This window comes from Rhinolophus sinicus, chromosome 15 (assembly GCF_057876585.1).
Source record: "Rhinolophus sinicus isolate RSI-liver-muscle chromosome 15, RSI-T2T, whole genome shotgun sequence".
Taxonomy (NCBI): Eukaryota; Metazoa; Chordata; class Mammalia; order Chiroptera; family Rhinolophidae; genus Rhinolophus; species Rhinolophus sinicus.
In genome coordinates this window covers 11,212,418-11,231,013 of record NC_142515.1, presented here as the reverse complement: position 1 = coordinate 11,231,013, position 18,596 = coordinate 11,212,418, and the positions used below count along the sequence as shown (strand labels likewise).

Genomic DNA, 18,596 nt, shown 5'->3' with positions numbered 1-18,596 from the left:
CACCAATGGGTGCACACATGGAGAAAGAATGAGTTATAAGGGAGGCATAAATGAAGAGAAAGTTTTGAATCCTGGAATAATACTTGCAGGAACACTTAAAACAAAGAGAAAACAACCTAGCAATTTCACAACAGAATGTAAGGCCTAACTCCGTTGGTTAAATGGTCCCATATGTGGTGTCTGCAGAGCCCGGAGGCTTAGAATGCGCCTGCCCGGGGCTGGTGCCAGGGCTCTGGGTGAGCTGGCTGGCCAGTGCACAAGTTGTTCAACCTTACTGAGCCCATTCCTGCCTCTCTCAACTGGGGTAATAATGACAGTATCCACCTCAGTGAGTTGGTGGGACATGTTATTACAGTAAAGTGTGAGCAAGATCTTTGTAAACCATATATGCTACCTGTATACCAACTGTTTATTATCGCTTCTGGACCTGGAATAAATGCTCTGGAAAGAATGAGATCCAGGCTCTGTATCCTGGGGTCGTTGACTTTTTTGGGGGCTTAACAGTAAAGTATTATCTCTTTCCTCACCCTCTGGACCTCAACTTCCTCATTGGGGCAAAGCGGGTATTTTGATAGGAAATAAGAGATGGGGGGTGGGGGCGGTTGTTGGAGTCAGACAGACCGGATTTGGAATTCAGACTTTCAGATTTACTAGCTGTGTGTGACCTTGGGTGAACCCCTTAACATTTCAGAGCCTCAGTTTTCTCATCTGGAAAGTGGAAATAGACGTACTTCAATGGATTGCTGGGAGGACTGGTGAGACAGATCCTTGAATAGGCGCTTCGCACAGTACCTGGGACAGGTGCCATCAGTGCATCTCTCATGAAAGATGCCCTGGCAGCAAATGAGCAGTGAAATAGAGCCTATCTTGTTCCCAGGACACCTGAGCAGCTGCCCCATAAACCAGGATGGAGGGGGCTCTGAGCAGGGGCAGAAATATGGAACTCTGATGCTTGTACAATTAGAATATAGCTTTCCACCACACTGGGCATGGGCAAGATGGATCACCTGGATGGAGAAAATTCTACAGACAGGCCAGATGTGCCAAAGCCCATTTGTGGGAGATGCACGTCCACATGGTTGGCACTGTGATCCACTCTTGATCTTGAGAGCTTGGCATCCTGGGTGTGTTCAGACGCCTCAGATGCAGTCAGGCCAGGAAACTGCAGCCACCGAGCAGGAGGACTAGGTTGGTTTATATTTAGCTACATGAGGACGGTCTCCCTGTCCTCAACCCCCGCTGATCTTAGCAGATAGCCTGGGAGCCCATACCAGGGGACAGAGCAGGGAGGGCACAGCCTGCGCTCTTCTTCAAAGTCCACAAAAACCCTTCCCCACGCCTGAGGATTAGATGAGAGCAGAGGCTGGCTCGAGGTCTCCCTGAACCCGGGGTTTTGCCAGAAGTGGGGAGCGCAAGGCTCTTGGTCAGGTTTTAGGCAAGTTTCAATGTTTTGTTCCACAGACGGTCCCTGGGTAGCCATTGGGGGGAGGATGCTTTAAAGAAACAAACAGGCCACCCCACCCTGGCAGTTTCTGCTCCCTCTTCCCCCTTGGCTAGGTCTTCATGCCCCCAACCCAATTTCCCTTCCTGACTCCCACGCCTCGGAAGTGGCCACCTCCCGTTGATCTGGCTGTAAATTTAGGTCATTTCTCTTTTCTAATGCTTTAGTCGCCCATACCTGACTTGGATTTTTTTTTCCCTTCCCTTTTTTCCCTCCATAAGCTGGATCTCCGGCGCGGTTCTTGCCTTTTAAAGCGGCAATAACGTGCGGATATGAAAACCCGACTTTATTTTCCTCAGCCCACTTTGCCCCTGCCCTCCCGCGGGAGCTCCTGACTGCATCCGTATTTTAGCTCTTAATCGATATTAGAAGCCGACTGTTCCTGGGATCTCCTGATCGCAAGCCCTCCGAGCCCCGCGCAGCTTTTCCCAGCGCGGGGTCGGGAGGGCGGCGGCAAATCGGGGCCGGAACGTGAGTCGGTCAGGAGCGCTACCGCGGCGGCCCAGGCTTGTCGGTGAGGCGTCTGGAGCCCAGAACCCGGGGTGAAAGGCCTCCGCTGCTCTCCCAGACGCCTCAGCTGAGCATATGCTGCACTCCCCAAATTCATTTTTAATTCATGACATCAGTTTAGGGACCGTCGGAGGCTCTAAACAGCTTCTCTCGAAACCAAAACAACCAGCACGACACAAGCCAGGAGAGGAGGAGGCCGCCGGGTCCAGAACGTTGTCTCCCCTGCCCCCAGGGAACGGGCATTTGGAAAACCACTTTCCAGAGGGGACCTGCTGTCCCTTACGACGGAGTTACTGCCGCCCCTCCTTTTTCTCTGATGCCGAAATTGGACCCCAGGGTATTTGTTATAAAGACATCGCCCAATGTCAAAGTGGTTTCGATTAGGGCTTTATAACGTTGCATTGAAACGATCAAATATGTACTTGCAGGGAGATTAAAGGCGCCCCAAAATATTTTTACACATATATAAAAAAGAAATATACGAACATGTACATATATATCCGGAACTATATACAACACACAATATAATATATAACGTGTAATAACATATATTGTACGTTAAGTAATAGAATAATAACGTGACATAAGAACTAGACGTTAAATATGTTAAAAAGTATATAACATGATGAAACCGTATAATACATATTATATGTTAAATAACATACAGTACAAACGGATCATAATATATACATAGATTATGTAGTGTAGATTACACATATTGAACAGAATGTCCTCCTTTGAAATATCCAAGGGCTGGAGCCGGGTATCACTGAGCCCCAGCTCAGTACAGCACAACGATTCCCCGATATTGGGGCGGCCAGCCCAGTCCTTGACCCCTCCCAGGTCCCCACACGCCCATGTGTCTTGGGCTGGATGTAAAATTGCAAACGACCAGCTTCTTATTGGAGTAACGGAGTTAACAAATGATCTCTTATAGAGGTCAGTCTCCAAGGAGAAGAGGGGTACAAATTTGGTAAATGAGACCCGAGGGCATCCTTCCCCACGTTCCCTGCAAGCCCCCAGCGTTTGACGTTTGGTCCCGGGAGTGTAAGCCCAAGTGTTCCGTCTCAGACACGTAAGACAACTTAAAGTGCCATTTTCCAACTTAAGCATTTAGAGGCAATTTGGAAATTGAAACGAATCTTTATATGCAAGACTTGAAGGTTGCAGAGGGCCGTTAAAGCTGCGGTTAGAAAGGCAGTTAAGAAACCCACGGATGGGCTGCAAGGACACGATTCAAAGCAAAACAAAATGCACAGTTAGAAATTTGATATTAACCGCGCACTCGCAAGTAATGCAGCTTAATGATAATTGCTGCGTGCTTCACTGTTCTCATGCTGGGAAACAGGAGAAACACTTTGACAGATAAGTTATCCTAACGAGTTTACATCGTTTAAAAGGGGAAAATATCTCAGTGGCCGTCGTTGGCTTACTGGCAAACTAAAACTGTGTACGTCAGGATTCGTTTTTTCTCCAGAGTTACCTAGAAGGGGAACCTCAAATCAGTTATTGGAAGACGGGAATACGTGATAAATGAGGGCTGTTTTCTGTGGGAACGCGCAGTGCCCCTCCTCAGAGCGGCCCCCGGGCCCCAGACCCACTCCGAGTCCTAGTTCCCGCGCGAGAGGCCTGGCGCACGCTGCGGGGAGCGCCTGGCTGACGGGCCCGGCTGTCCGCGGCCCTAAGGCGCGCCGGGGCGTGAGCTGCTTTTATTTGCAGTCTCTTCAACTATCCATTTCTGGTTCTCTTTCCTTCGAGCGCCCTGCCACGGAGTGTTAAGCAAGCCCTGTCGTCTGTGGGCTCTCACCTCAGAGTCAATATTATCTCAGATGGGCACAATAGACTGGAATGAAAAGCTAATATTGAACCAATGAGGTCCCTGCCCGCGCCGCCGCGGTGCCACCCTTTGTTGCACAGCTCCAGCGAGCCGCTGGCGGCCGGCTAAGCGGAGGGCGTCTGAGGTAGGGCCTCTCCGGGTCCCTGCCAGGGCCCGGGGGGAGAGAGGCCGGACCCAGCGCAGAGGCTTGGGAGGCCCAACCAGGCTTCGATCACCCGCAGGCTCCTGGAGGTCCCCTTGGACCCCACTCTTGGCCTCTCCTCCACCCACCAGGCGCTGGCCACAAAGCTGAGAGTTCCGCGGGGCCGTACGGGAAGCGGGGCGCACGGTGTATCGCCGTGACCAGATGCAAGTAAAGAAGCGGGGCCTGGGGTGTCCAGCCTCGAGGCGCTAGGGCCCGGAATGTGAGTGTGGCAGGGGAGAGGGCACAGCTGCAGGCCCGGAACTATAGGACTCGTTCCTGCTTGCCCTGGGGGGGCAGCGTGGCCGCCTTGCGGTTCCCTGTAATTAAAGGCCTCCAGGGCCGCTGCCGGCGTGCGGCTGCTCAGAGCGAGGGTCTCTGCGGGACGGGGGGCGGGGGCGGTCTGCGGACCTCTTCGGACACTCTCAGTCCCTGTCTACTTTTCTGTCCCCCTAGCGCCGCGCAGGCTGGGCAGAGCTAGGGAGGCAGAAGTCGCTGGACGACGGGCTTTCGGGTCGCCGTGCTGTCTGCGAGGGGAACTCAGGCAGTGCTCGGGTTTTTCTGTCTGCCCGTGTAAGCACTGCTCTCTGAGCACCACCGGAGGTTTCAGGGCCGGTTTGAGTCGCCCAGAAGAGCAATGCGAAGGTGCGGAGCGCACGGAGTCTCGGCCTCTGCCTGCGGGCGCCGGGCCACCCAGCGCTGCCCCCGGTCTACTCTCGAGTTCACTGGCCTCAGAGAGTCCTCCTCCAGTCCTCCAGTCCTACTGCCAGGGCTTGAGTCCGCAAGAGGCGACAGAAGAAGAAGAAAGGGCGTGGGGTGAGGCTTGAGGCCGGAAAAAGTGGCCTAGAGGACAATGGTGAGCAAGTGGGCTCCAAGCAAGAGCTGGAGTTATGCAGTAGGGCCACCTGCACGAGCCTCGCCACGTGGGACGGTTTGGGCGCGCCCGTCCTCCTGCCCGAGCTCTTTGCAGTTTTTTCTTATTGCCTTTAATGCTGGAGTCTGGCAACACTGGGGTAGGATGAGGGCAGAGGCGTGGCAGGGCTGTCCCTGGGCTCCTAGTGCAGTGACCACTCACTGCACAAAGGTCCAGGAGGTGAGAGTGCTTTGTGTAACCTCTCTGAGCCTCAGTTTTCTCATCTGGAAAATGGGTATTGTGACCCCTTCCATACCAAGATTATGAGGTTCACTGTGATCATGGGTATGAGCAAACATGCTTCTAAATGCTAAAACTCGATATAGAAGAGATTAATTGTTCTTCTTAGTCTTCCCCACATCCTCCCCACGTTTAATGCAGAGATGCGGGGGTTCAGGAGAAAAAGCCTCCAGTTTCCTTCTTTCCTCACTTGGCCACGGTCCCCTTTCTGAGTCCCAGCCCAGCCCCCAGAGTCCAGAAAATGGGGAGGTACTAAAAGAAGTGACAATTTCCTGACAGAGGGGCTGGTGGGTCGCCAGCGTTTCAGAAGCCACCTCTAGATTCCAAGGTGGATTACAATTTACAACCCCAAGAAGCTCCTTAAAGGACTGGACCCCAAGTTACAAAGCCTGCGACTGGTAGCAAGAGCAGTTTAAAATGAAAAGGTACAGGAAAAGGCAGCAGAGGAGCGCAAGGTGCATCCCGTGCTGGTCCTGTGGCCCGCTGGAGGCCCCTTTGCCCGGCCACCAGGAGTGTCTGGCAACAGTGGGTGCCCTTGTGGCCCAATGGAACCGCAGGTTTGGGGGCTGTTGGAAGAGAATGTGACAACCCCACCCACCCACGGGAGGGAGGAGAGTACAGGGGAGACAGCAGAGCTGTCTCCACCCCTTTGGGGCAGTCGCCTGAGCAAGAGCACCCATGTTCCCTAATTTCTGCGTCCCTGGCCTCATCTATCCTTGCTTGGCCTTAGACTTTCAGCGGAGGAAAGAAAGAGACCTGGACCTCCTTTGATTCTGTTTCCTATCTTTCGGTAGTGAATCGGGACAGCAAGTGTTGAGGGATTGACGAATTTCAACGTGATGAAGGAGGTAAAGTTCAATGGTCGAGTCCTGCGTCTGCCTCCACGCGTCAGTGTGGAGCTGCTGGCTCAAACGCTGGATCTCAAAACGGAGAGATCTCGGGAGACCCAGACGCTCAGAGGCGCCTGCTAACGTCAGAAGGACTGAGCATTAAAAAGTTATGCAGTGGATGTCGCACTGGTTTCCAGCGAACCCCGCGTGAATTCCACGGCCTCACCTCACCGAAGGAGCCATGCTGCCCGGGGACCGACTGGATCTGCGCGCTCCACGAGGAAGGGGCGGGTCACCCGGGTGGCGTCGCGGCTGCCCAATCGGGCTGGTGATCAATCACCACTTCCCCTAATAACCACCAGGACCCTTGTGTCGGGGTGTCCTCGGCCAGCCACGAGGGGGCGCGAAGCTGGCAGAGCCCGCCCCACGACCCCAGCTCTTCCAACTCTATTCCAGGTGGGGCCAGGGGATGCCATCATGCCATTTTCTGAGCCCCCGTGTTCAGGCCGCGGGATCTGGGACCTCAGGCATGGAGTTGTGGCCTCATTTGCGCGGTAGCTGGCCAGCGCCCTGACACAGTTAATCACGGCCACCTCGTCCTTTTTAGAGTAGAACCCGTCCCCACTTCCTCGCACCCTTCGGAAGGAAGCCCGACTCCTAGTGGAGCTGGAATTCTAGCGTGTACGGTGAACTCTGCAGCAGAGAGCTGAAGCTGATGGACGGATGAAGGACGCATTTCCAAGTCGTCCTTTCTCGTCTGTGGTCAGTAAGCCTCCTTAGACTTCCTATCCTGGCTCAGACTGAGGTCGCGCCAAGACCTTGGCAGTGGGGCACACAACCCCAGCACTCCTCGGGCGCACCCGTCTCAGGAGTTGGCGGCGGTATCCCGCCGGAGCTCCACCCTCGCCACTAGGCGCCGCTGCGCGCACGCGGATCCGGGCCCCTGGCCCCAGCGCCAGCTCAGCGAGAGGCCTCTAGGGAAGAGGCCAAAAAGGGATTTTCCATAATAATGTTTTAAATGTTTTTTTAAGGTATTAATTCTTCGTTTCGTTTTCCCACCGCCGCCCTACGTTTTCGGAGTGGACGGGTGACTGGGAATCACAGTGGGTTAAAGGAATTCTTAACCGCCCCGAGGCCTCCCCATCCTGGGACAGCTTTCACATGCCTTGGGCAGGAGAAAGGGCTCACCCTGCACTGATGTCGGCGCTTCCCGTTGCCTGGCAGGCTCACCCGGAGGGTCTTAACTGTGGTGGGGGAGAGGCTGGATGTGGTGGAGTGCGCTGGATAGGCTGGACCGCACCAGGCGATGGCCTAATGACAATACCTGAGGAATGGTAACTATGCCAAGCATTAGCTGCCTTCCTTACTCCTCTCAACAACTGTTAAAATATTGATTGATATTTCCTTTTCACAGATGAAAAAAATCAAGGCTCAAGAAGGTGAAGGTCACCCAGGTAGTGACCTCAGGCTGCAAGCACCTGGGCACACACCCATCCGTTATCACACAGGCTGAGCAGGAGCCAGGAGGGGGGTGAGGGAGTAACACTGCTGTTTGTTCCTCCAAAGACCAGGGGTTTGGGGGGGGGGGGCGGGAACAGAACAGAAGGTTTTGGGGGATCCCCAGAAATCTCTGCCCTTTGATACCTCCCACTAACCAGAAACCCAGGCCTCTCTCACCCCAACACTTCCCTAGAGAAATCCTGGCCTTTTGGGGAGCCTGAAGAAGCTCATGGCAGGAGTTTGAGACCAGCAATAGCCTATGTTTGTACAACTTTATTGTTCAGTCTTGAAGCCCAGCAACAAGCCCCGGAGGTGGGTAGGTAATAATAATACCAGCAACATTAACAACATGAGCTAACTTTTATTGCGGCTCATTATGTGTACTTAGACACTGCCTAACCATTTTGCTTGCCTTATCTCATTGGACAGCCCCAATGGCTAAGATACTATTCTTTATTCCATTTCATAGAAGAGATAACAGGCACAGAGAGGTTAAGTAACTTGCCTAAGGTCACCCAGGCTTGATTTTTTTTTTTTTTTTTTTGGTGTGTGTGTAGGGGGGCGGGGGACAGGTTAATAAGGTATAACTTACAGTAAAATTCACCCTTTGTACTGTACAGATCTATGAGTTTTGAAAAACACGTACAGACATGTAATTACTACTACAATCAGAAAGTAAAGGCGTCCTATCACTCCCCCAAAGCGGCCCTACACCTACCTTCCACTGCCTCGCAGGCGGCATGGGCCATATTTTTACTGATAACAAAATGGAGGTTGCCGTGTTGCCTCAGATCACTCAGCCAGTGTCAGATCCGAGATTAGAACCTTCATCATGTGTCTGCTAGTCTGGCTGCCTGCAGAGTGTAGATTCTGGAATCTGCACAGCCGGACCTGCAGCAGCATGGGGCGTATGGAAAGGGACCCCTGGCTCTAAGATGGAGCCTCAGAAATCCCCCACTCTCACTGAATGCGCCGCCTCTACAAACACCCACCCTTCTAGTGCAGCTAAGGAACAAAGAGGGACCAGATTCTGCAAGGCTGAAGCCACTAGAGAAGTGAATGAAGCTGCCCAGTCCAGGGACCGGGAGCTAGAGGTGGCTCAGGGTCTGAGTCCAGACCAGAGCGCCTAGCGCCCTGGCACGCCTCCACCCGTCAGTCTGGTTAATGAGTTACACTCCTAGTTAATTCTCCCAGCTTATAGTAGCCTGGTGGCACGAACCTTCCCGAGCTCCTCAGGTCTGGGTGCATGAATTAGCATAGATTACAGGGCTTCTGGGGCTTCCGAGGGGCCGCTGACTCACTGGAAACTCATTTCTCCTTCTTGGGGACCCAAGTGAAGCTTGAGGCCAGCGTTGCAGGAGGCAGAGGAACTGGCTGTCCTGCTCCCACCAGGAGGGCACGCACAGGAGCCCACCAGCTCCTTCACTCTTGCCCACCTGCCAGTCTAGAGCCCCTGGGACAAACCTGACCCTCTCAGGGCAGTTTTCATGAGGCAGGTGGCCTGCAGAGGATGTTGCACTAAGAAACCCAGCTGGGAGCGGCCTGGGCCCTCTGCCCTAGCCAGAGGTCCCTGCCCCTGGAGGGAGGCTGAGGGGTCTGGGCTCCAACTGGTCGCTCAATTCCTTGGGACACTCTCCAGACACATTCTAGCCAAAGAGGAGAAAGAGTGTAAAGGGGTGCTGACAATACCTTAGCGCTCAGCCTGAGAGTTTTAAAAGAGGGGAAACACCCTTATATATCACACACCATAGAGACACTGACTGGATCCCCTTTGCACTCAAGGTCATCTACTCTCATACCCTCAGCCAAGATCGCTAACACTAACTGCAATAAATGGTCACTGCCTGCCCTGCAGCCAGGGTGGGGCTTTTAGTGACCCCCAGGTTTCCCCCTGGAGCCTAAGGTCCAGTTTTGTGGGCCTGGCCTTAGGGTGAGCCTGACCTTCAAGACCTAGAGACCTTCCTCTGACAAGGGGACCTTCTCCCTCTCGCTCCAGGATCCTGGATCTCTACGGCCTGTCTAAATTGGGTGTTTCTTTCTGGCTTTGGAAATTGAGAGCTGACCCCTACCTCCACCGCAGGCTCACTGGTTGGAACAGCCAAATGACTTCCACCTTTGCTGGTGGCTTTAGGATCCCAGTCGGCCTGGACCTGGTAGGGCATATGTCCCCACAGTCTAATGGAGGGAAGGATTTCTGAGCAGGAAACAATATTTTTGGAGGTTGGTGATCCCGGCCCCAGAGAAGTGCATCTTCAAATGTACCCCCACCCCAAGAGGCTGGATGAACACCCTACCCTGTATCCTTGGGCCTGGGGAAAAGGATGGATGGGGGGTGAGCTGCAAAACAAGGCCAGGAGAATCCACTAAGGATGAAAACCTGGTCAGGACCCCTCCCCAGAGGTCTGCAGCCTGAGGCAGGGGCTGGTTTCTCTGCGTGAGGTCAAAGCTGAGGCCCACATATGCCTCGTGTGTGAATGTGTGTGTCTGACCTGGAAAGGTTGGCGGCTGGGGTGGGGGATGGCCAGCAGCACACATGGTCTGTTTGCCCCTTATTAAGGTCAGGTGCCTAGACAACGCCAGAAAGCACACTACTAACTCCTTTCTTGCCTAGAGAGTTTTCTGAAAGGGGATTTTAGACTCCCCCCCCCCCAAAAAAAACACACACAAACCATGCCTGGAATAAAGAAGTCAAGTAATTGGCATGAACACAAATACACAGCAGGTAAAACCAAAGAGGGTCAGGGGAGACCCCAGGGCAGGGAGGGAGGGAGCTGGGGAATCGGAGAGTCTCTCCTAAGACCCAGGACACTCCACTGATGAATCTGGTGGCAAGTCAGCCTTGCTTTCAAGTCTTTGCTCTTCTTCCCCCCACCCCAACTGATTTTTTTCCAGGTCTCACAGTGACCTAGTCACCAAACACAGGCATTTCTTCGTCCTTAAGAGAAATGACACGGGCTTCCAAGTAATAGATGTAAAGGACGCCAGATTTCTTTTTATCATTAATTGTAAACGTGCAAAATACCTGCTGATACTTCACTTTAGAAGAATGTAATTGGCAAAAAGGAAAAACGAAGAAAAAAGAGGCGGCCGATGAATAGATAATAGATCTTTAACCACCAATAAACAGAGAGCAGCGCCAGCAGCCTGGGGGATGTGATCATAATTATGCCGCTGCGAGAGCCAATGGGGACGAGGGAACCCGGTCCTAAAATCATCCCAAAACTGAAGGCGAGCTCGAAAATGCGGACACGGCCTGGAACCGGAGATGCGATCTGCAATCCCTAGTTGCGAGCCCCGGGTTTGCACAGCAACCCGTCCGTGGGACGACAGATGGCAGAATAATAAGAGAAATAATAACAACAACAATAATAATAATTAATAACAATGACAACAACAGTAACAACATAATAACAACAACGGAACGATAATAGTAGCACCGCATCAGCCTCTCCCCTGACCTTGGACTCCTGGTCCCAGATATTACAGAAGGAACTGTTTTTGGACAGGAGGTGAGTGAGCACTCTCCCAGAGAGATAAAGAGAGAGCCTGGCGCGAGTCGGAAGCCCACCGCCCCGGCTGGGTCGTCGACTCCCTTCTCAACTTACAAATGAACAAGGCGGGTCACGGATCGCAGAGGCTGCGACCCTGGGACCTAGAGACTACGCGTGGTTGGAGGACCCTCACGGCCAGGCTCCCTCCTCACCTAGGAAACTGCCCGGAGTTTCGCCGTGGGTGGGGATTCGTATAAGCCAAGGGCTCCGTTAGCCCTCGTGCGGAACCAACCTGTGCCGCTTACCCTCGCGGTGCTCCGGGGGCAGCAGCGGCGGAGCGCTCGGTGCGAGGAATCTGCACGACTGTCTGTCCGTCTGTCTGTCCTACCAGCTCGGACTCAATAGGCTCGGGATCCAGGGGGCCGCAGCGGAGGCGGCGCCGGCCCGGGACTCTGCAGGGACCGGGGTGCCCCAGAGGGAGTGGTAGTGGTGGAGGAGGCGGTGGCTGAGCCGCAGGAGGTGGGGAAAGAGGAGGAGGAAGAGGAGGAGGAGAAGGAGGAAGAGACGAAGCCAAGGAAGAGGAGGAGGCGAAAGAGGAGGAGGCGAAGCCGCAGCAGGCGCGGCGGGAGCGAGTGAGCTGGGAGCGCGGGGCGAGGGCGCGGTGAAGCCGGTGGGTCGGGCGGGCGCAGGAGGCTCGGCCGAGGCCGCGGCGCCGACTCCGTTCCACTCTCGGCCGGGATCCAGGCCTCCGGGTTCCCAGGCGCTCGCCTCCCTCTGACGCACTTTAAAGAGTCTCCCCCCTTCCACCTCAGGGCGAGTAATAGCGACCAATCATCAAGCCATTTACCAGGCTTCGGAGGAAGCTGTTTATGTGATCCCCGCACTAATTAGGCTCATGAACTAACAAATCGTTTGCACAACTTGTGAAGAAGCGAACACTTCCATGGATTGTCCTTGGACTTAGGGCGCCCTGCCCGCCTTTTGCTGAGGAGAGAAAACTTTTTTTTGCCTCCCCCAAGAAACTCCCCCCTCCTCCCTGTCTCTAACTCCGATCCCCCCACGCCACCTCGCAAAAAAAAAAAAAAAAAAAAAAAAAAAAAAAAAATTACCCCAATCCACGCCTGCAAATTCTTCTGGAAGGATTTTTCCCCCCTCTCTCCAGGTTGGGCGCGTTTGGTGCAAGATTCTCGGGATCCTCGGCGTTGCCTCTCCCTCCCCTTCCCCCCTCCTTTCCTTTTTCCTTTCCTTTCTTTCTTCCTTTCCTCCCCCCACCCCCACCCCCACCCCAAACAAACAAGTCCCCAATTCTCGTCGGTCCTCGCCGCGGGCAGCGGTCAGCGGAGGCAACGCGCCGCGGTCGCCAGGAGCCGGGAGCCGCGGGCGCCCGCTCCTCGGCGCAGCATGTTCCAGCCGGCGCCCAAGCGCTGCTTCACCATCGAGTCGCTGGTGGCCAAGGACAGTCCCCTGCCCGCCTCGCGCTCGGAGGACCCCATCCGTCCCGCGGCGCTCAGCTACGCCAACTCCAGCCCCATAAACCCGTTCCTCAACGGCTTCCACTCGGCCGCCGCCGCCGCCGCCGCCGGCCGAGGCGTCTATTCCAACCCGGACTTGGTGTTCGCCGAGGCGGTCTCGCACCCGCCCAACCCCGCCGTGCCGGTGCACCCGGTACCGCCGCCGCACGCCCTGGCCGCCCACCCCCTGCCCTCCTCGCACTCGCCACACCCCCTCTTCGCCTCGCAGCAGCGGGACCCGTCCACCTTCTACCCCTGGCTCATCCACCGCTACCGATATCTGGGCCACCGCTTCCAAGGTATGTGCCACGTCGCGGGGCTGCAGCGCGCTGCATCCCGCACTGCCCTGGGCCTGTTCGGGTGGGCACTTGACAAGGCCTGGGCGGAGGTTCCTCCCGCTGGCCCGCCCGCGCGCCCTGTTCGCAAGCCCGGAGGCGAGGAGCCGGGCACGGTGTTGGTCCCCAGTCTCCAAAGCTGCGGCCGGTTTGGGCGGCTGGCCTCCGGCCGCTTGACCCTTTAAAAAGGGCGAGACAGAGAAGTTGTCCTCGAGTGCTTTCGGAGGGAGGTAGGCTGGGACAGCCTGCCCTGGTTGCCAGCCGCCACGGAGTCCCGGAGCCGCGGGGTTCCAGGCTCTGCGCCTCCTCGGCGATGCCCTCGCCGCCCTGGCTCCGAGGGGCGCGGACGAGGCCCGGCCGCCAGGTTCGCCTTCGATTGCGTTCGACACTGTTCGCCACCCACTCCGCGCCCCTTCAACCTACACCCGTGACTTTTCGGTCTCCGACATTCTTCGAGCGGCGCTCCCGGAGCAAAGTCAGGGATTTTTGTTTTTTTGTTTTTTTTTTTCTTCCTGTTTTTTTGGAGGCCCGGGGAGGGGCGGGAACCGCGCGGGTTGAAACCTCCGGAGCTCGACACTCTCGCCGGGACCGACTCAACTCGGGCGCCGAGCGGCCGCGGCGGGAAGGCAGGTTCGATCTGGTTTTTGTTTTTTGCTTTTTTTTTTTCCCTCTTAAAAGAAATGAACCGAATCAGGAGACGGGCTGGAGGGGAAGATCTGTTTGGATGTTTCCCTCTCCTGCTATTATTTTACGTTTGTTTGTTTTTCCTCTGGGTGGGGGTGGGAGGAAAGTTAAAACTCCAGGAAAAAAGGAGAGTAATTAGTTTAGTGATCGGAACCGGGAAAAGACCTACCTCTCGCGGCCGCCGATCAATACTCAGCGGCTTGTCCATTCATTAACCCTTTGCGTTCCCGCCTGAACCTAGAATCAAGTAGGTGCCACCCCCTAATTTAACAAACAAAACAAATGTTCACCCTTATTCCCGGACCAGATTTGACTCCATTCCCGCCTGTACCGTGGTTAGTTTTTCTTTGTTTGGGCTTTTAGTGAATCAATTTCCCACCCTATTGAGTGAACCCGAAACTCTCTATCTTTGCTCGCAAAGTTTAGGGCTCCCTTTCCTCATTCTCTGCCAGCCACGCTCTTGGTCTCCACACCAAGAGTAGCAGGCCCGGAGTAGCAGGGCTCTACCGCGGCCGCGGACAGTCCCCTCGGGTGCCGGCAGCTCGCGAAACCCCGGGTTTCGATCCCCTCACTCGCGTCTCCTAGTTCTCCGGAGCCGGGCAGCGGGGGATCGGGGTCCTCACGAGGCAGCTGCGGCAGAAGCCAGGAGCACCCGCCCGCGAGATTTCGGTCCCAGCCGGGCAGCAACTACACATCCGGCCTCTACACTTTCCCGGAGGGGAAAGACTTAAATACATAATTTAAAAATAAGTCCTTGAGAAAACTCTGGATAGCGTCCCGCCACCTCTCCACCCCTTGTCAAAGTTCCTCGACAGGTTAGAAAGAAAAGAAAGCCGTTTCTTTGGGTCGTGGGCGACAATCCCTGGGCGGGTCCCTGCTGCCCCTTCCTGTGCTCCAGGCTCCGGGAGCGGAGGTAGTGAGGCCCGCCGCGCCAGGGCGGCTGCGAAGCCGGCGGAGGTCCGGAGCCTGGAGACTGGCCCCACCTGGGCAGCTGCGGGGTGGATGTCACAGTACAGCCCGGACTGCCCGGGCCGGGCAGCTGGACTAGTGTCCTCTTCGCGCGACTCCAGAGGGCCTGGGCCCCAATGGGCAGAGCCGCATGGTCGTGGTACACGAAGGCCCCGAGCGCGGTGCCCCGGCTCGGGAGAAGCGTGCGGCCTTGGTCAGGGTGGCCCCTTCAAACGGACTTCTGCTGTGTCCCCCACAGGGAATGACACAAGCCCCGAGAGCTTCCTTTTGCACAACGCGCTGGCCCGAAAGCCGAAGCGGATCAGAACCGCCTTTTCCCCTTCCCAGCTTCTGAGGCTGGAACACGCCTTCGAGAAGAACCACTACGTGGTGGGCGCCGAGAGGAAGCAACTGGCGCATAGCCTCAGCCTCACGGAAACTCAGGTGAGCCGGGCCCAGGCGCAGCGACCCCACCCCAAATCTCTGGACCCTGACAGCTGGCACACAAGTGCGGAGCTCAGGAGAGGGACTCCGGCAAAAAGCCTGAGAGCTGGTTCCACGCCCCCCACTCAGGATGTATGTTTCCAGGTGCCAGGCTTCCTTGATCTTCAAGAAGGGACTGTAAGAGCCTCCCCGCCCCAGGCTCTGGGGGGGATGGCATGGGCCACTTCTGTCTTCTGGGCATGCCTTGCTTGCAGCTCCTAGCTAAGACACCTCTGCACTTTTGGTGAGAGTCTGAGGACCCCGCTGGGGTCCAGGAAGAGAGAGAAAACAGCGGGGTGTGGAAGTCGAGGCTAGAGAAGGCTGGAAATGGGTAAAGGGAGAATTCTGTGCTACTGCGGGCCCAGGCCCACACCGACAGCTCCAGTTACTCCCCTTGAAGGGATCGGGAGAGTCAGACTGTGGAGGCCAGGCATCCTGGGTGCGTCCCTAAGTCAGAGCAACAGAGCTGGAAGGCTGCAGAGAAAGGCTGCCTCTGGGGACAGACCCTCCCAGCGCAACAGGGTCCCGTGGCGGGCCCGGTTCTGGCCTGCCCCAGGGCGCAGAGGGGGCTGAAGGCTACAGTAGGCGCTACTGTACGCGGAGCTGCAGGGCGGGGTCAGAGTTCTTTGCAAACAGTAACGTTTTCGGGCAGATTAAGTTGTAACACTTTTTCTGGGAGGCGCAAAGAGGTCGAGGCTTTTGTTTTAAAACGTCCCCCCCCCCGGACAAAACCTAGGAGGGCCTCGCGGGTTGATGCGGGGCCTGCACAAGGAGCGGCCGGGCTGATTTCTCCTGGAGAGTCAAGGCGGCGGTGGTCTTTGTCCGCCTCGCTGCCCACGCTGCCTGCAGTCTTTGTGTGCGTGTCAAGCTCCGAGCGCACGGACGCGCGCCTTGGGCGAGCGCCGGGGAGAAATGAACCGTCCTCCCCCTCAATTAGCAAACTCAAAGGAAATTAAACTCAGCCTTGTTGCCGCTCGGCTTTTTCATGGGGCGCTTTGGGGGACTGGGGCATTTGGGGAGAGCAGGCTGGGACCTGGGCCCGACGTCTCAAAGGAGGGAGAGGAGCAGACCTCAGAGGCCTGGGGTGCTGCTGTCAGGATAGGACAAGCGGAGGGGGCGATGGGGGACACGGTAGTTGCAGTCACCACCATTTCCCTCACCTGTACCTCACTAGTGGAAAGCTTGGGCAGTGTTACTGTCTGGGCTGGTTGCTGAATGGGGCCTCACCACCCAGCTTCTCCAGGGCGATTGCAGCCCACTCCTGTCTCATTGCTCCCTAGACTTCCAGCAGCCGCTCTGGGAGGGCCAGGCCGCCCTGGTAGGAAGTGATGCGACCAGGGTTGGGGGTTGGCCCTGTCCTGTCCTGGGGCTCATCCGGAGAGGCAAAAGGGGGCCGGCTCTCCCTCTCTTCTCTCCTTTCTCAGTTCCTCTTTCTTCCCCTGTAGCCCGAGGTCTTTCGGAAGCTTTCACTTTTGAGCCTCTGTTACTAACTGTAAAGGGATAGCTGGGTTGGTCCGCAGGCCCACTGCCCCTCCTGCCTTCTTTCCACACCTTCCTACCACCCACTGCTGCTCACCTGCAAGAGTTCTGGGCAAGGAGGAGGAAACTCAGGCAGAGCCTGACTGCCTAACCAGGGCCCAGGCCTTGCTGAGGAGGCACTATATTTAGGCAACGCTTGGGAAACCGGCAGAAAATAGAAAGCACATTGGGCCCTGCAGGAAACTGCAGCAGCTGGAGTGAGGTCTTTCCTGCACTGGCTAGGTAGAGGGAGTTAGGCACATATCTCTATTTTTCCTTACTTATTGTTTTTATTGGGGTTTCCTATGGTTTGCAATGCTTTTGCTCTCAGCAGAATGTGGGTATCCGGTGCAGGGCAAGGTGAGAAGGGGTGCTGTGCGCTCTGGGCTCCCTGGCCTGGGGAGAGGGCCACAGGAGGGCCCAGGGTAGGGAGCCAGGCTTCCCATCCGCCCTGGTCTAGGAGCTCTGCTCGCTGAGGGAGGCCATGGTGAGGCTGGTCCTTAGGAGACGGGGCTGGGGTGCTGGACTTGCGCGGTCTCAGACCGGGTTTGAGCCCCGTAAGGCAGAAGAGGTAGGAGGGCGCTGTGGAGGAACTAATGCGCCCTCTGCCTCTGGCCCACAGGTAAAAGTATGGTTTCAGAACCGAAGGACAAAGTTCAAAAGACAGAAGCTGGAGGAAGAAGGCTCAGATTCGCAACAAAAGAAAAAAGGGACGCACCATATTAACCGGTGGAGAATCGCCACTAAGCAGGCGAGTCCCGAGGAAATAGATGTGACCTCAGACGATTAAAAACACAAACCGAATCCCACAGAAACGGACAACACGGAGCAAAACAGAGACAGAGAGAGAAGGGGAAGAAGAAGAAAAAAACTACAAAACAAAAACAAACCGCACACACACATTCACCGAGAAGGGGAGAGGGAGTCAGAGAGAGCAGCGGCACATCCGCAGACCTTGGGCAGCGAGGGCGCAGGGTCCTGATCCCAGCCTGCGCCGAGATGGCAGAGGACCGAGGCTCCTTGATCAACATGCAACCCTTGTCTAAAGAGGCAGTTGTATGAGAGAGAGAGAGAGAGAGAGAGAGAGAGAGAGAGAGAGAGAGAGAGAGAGAGAGAGAGAGATCCAATTGTGGCAAAGCCGAAGCGCTCTGACAAGGGGAGCTGTCAGTCAAACACCAAACCAGCGACACAAGATGATTGGCAGGTATTCCGTTTATCACAGTCCGATTTTTTTTTTTTTAAAGATAATGAAAAAAAGGAAAAAACCCAACCAGGCACAGGACTTTTTTATTTTGCACTTCGCAGTGTCCCCCCCATCTTTAAAACTAATTAATAATAATAACGATCGAAATTCCGTATCCAGCCCCATCCCACACCTGTTCAAAAACTTGAATTGCATGTAGCAGTTGTTGGGCGAATGGTGTCTAAAGACAGAAAATGAATTGTAATTTTCTTTTCTTTTAAAAGACAGGTTCTGTGTGCTTTTTATTTTGATCTTTTTTTCGAGAAATGTGCAGTTTGTAAACACTTTTTGATACCTTCTGATGTCAAAGTGATTGTGAAAGCTAAATTAAGTAGGCTCAGCAATAGTGGTCCTCTTACAGAGAAATAGGGAGCTGGATGAGGGGCTGGGGGTGACGGGGGTGGGGGAGGGTGTCCACAAGAGGAGTCAGGACTTGTGCTGGAAAAAACAAAACAAAACCTACCTAAATTAATTCTATTTCTTGGACATTCCCTTTCCTAACATCCCAAGGCTTAAAACCACGAAGTAAACTCCTTTTAGTGGTTGGAGATATTGGCAAGTTCAACCATTCACCGTAAAGGCCATTCCAAACTTTAAATCTATCTATTGCAAAATCCGAAGGACTGTAGTTAGCGGGGATGATAAGTGTGGCCAAGGACACAGCGGCAAGTTTTCAAGCACTGAGTTTCTATTCCAAGATCATAGACTTACTAAAGAGAGTGACAAATGCTTCCTTAATGTCTTCTATACCAGAATGTAAATATTTTTGTGTTTTGTGTTAATTTGTTAGAATTCTAACACACTATATACTTCCAAGAAGTATGTCAATGTCAATATTTTGTCAATAAAGATTTATCAATATGCCCTCAGA

The 18,596-nt window shown here is 54.9% G+C and overlaps 1 protein-coding gene and 1 long non-coding RNA gene across 5 annotated transcripts in view; one reads left to right on the top strand and one right to left on the bottom strand.

Annotated features, from left to right (window-relative positions):
* Nucleotides 1-11,752, bottom strand: part of LOC109444111 (uncharacterized) — a 33,611-nt gene extending 21,859 nt beyond the window's left edge. For 2 of the 3 annotated variants that reach the window (XR_016018869.1, XR_016018874.1), the window contains exon 1: nt 11,309-11,752. This is a non-coding gene — a long non-coding RNA (uncharacterized LOC109444111). Of the gene's footprint in view, nt 1-11,295 lie in introns of all 3 variants that reach the window. The other variant, XR_016018870.1, reaches the window with a different exon arrangement.
* On the top strand, nt 11,752-18,596 carry EMX2 (empty spiracles homeobox 2). 2 transcript variants are annotated; one of them, XM_019725254.3, is made up of 3 exons: nt 11,752-12,813; nt 14,741-14,925; nt 17,105-18,596. In XM_019725254.3, exons 1-3 carry the CDS (start codon nt 12,405-12,407, stop codon nt 17,270-17,272), a joined length of 762 nt encoding a protein of 253 aa, XP_019580813.1. In that variant the 5' UTR covers nt 11,752-12,404; the 3' UTR covers nt 17,273-18,596. The 2 variants fall into 2 exon arrangements, with proteins under 2 accessions (XP_019580813.1, XP_019580814.1); XM_019725255.3 differs by lacking the exon at nt 14,741-14,925.

What these genes read in the sequence shown, in the direction of transcription:
- EMX2 (XM_019725254.3), top strand. Translation starts at nt 12,405, where the DNA reads ATGTTCCAGCCGGCGCCCAAGCGCTGCTTCACCATCGAGTCGCTGGTG. An exon ending in TCTGGGCCACCGCTTCCAAG is followed by an intron (nt 12,814 to 14,740) that starts GTATGTGCCACG and finishes TGTCCCCCACAG; the next exon opens with GGAATGACACAAGCCCCGAG. An exon ending in TCAGCCTCACGGAAACTCAG is followed by an intron (nt 14,926 to 17,104) that starts GTGAGCCGGGCC and finishes TCTGGCCCACAG; the next exon opens with GTAAAAGTATGGTTTCAGAA.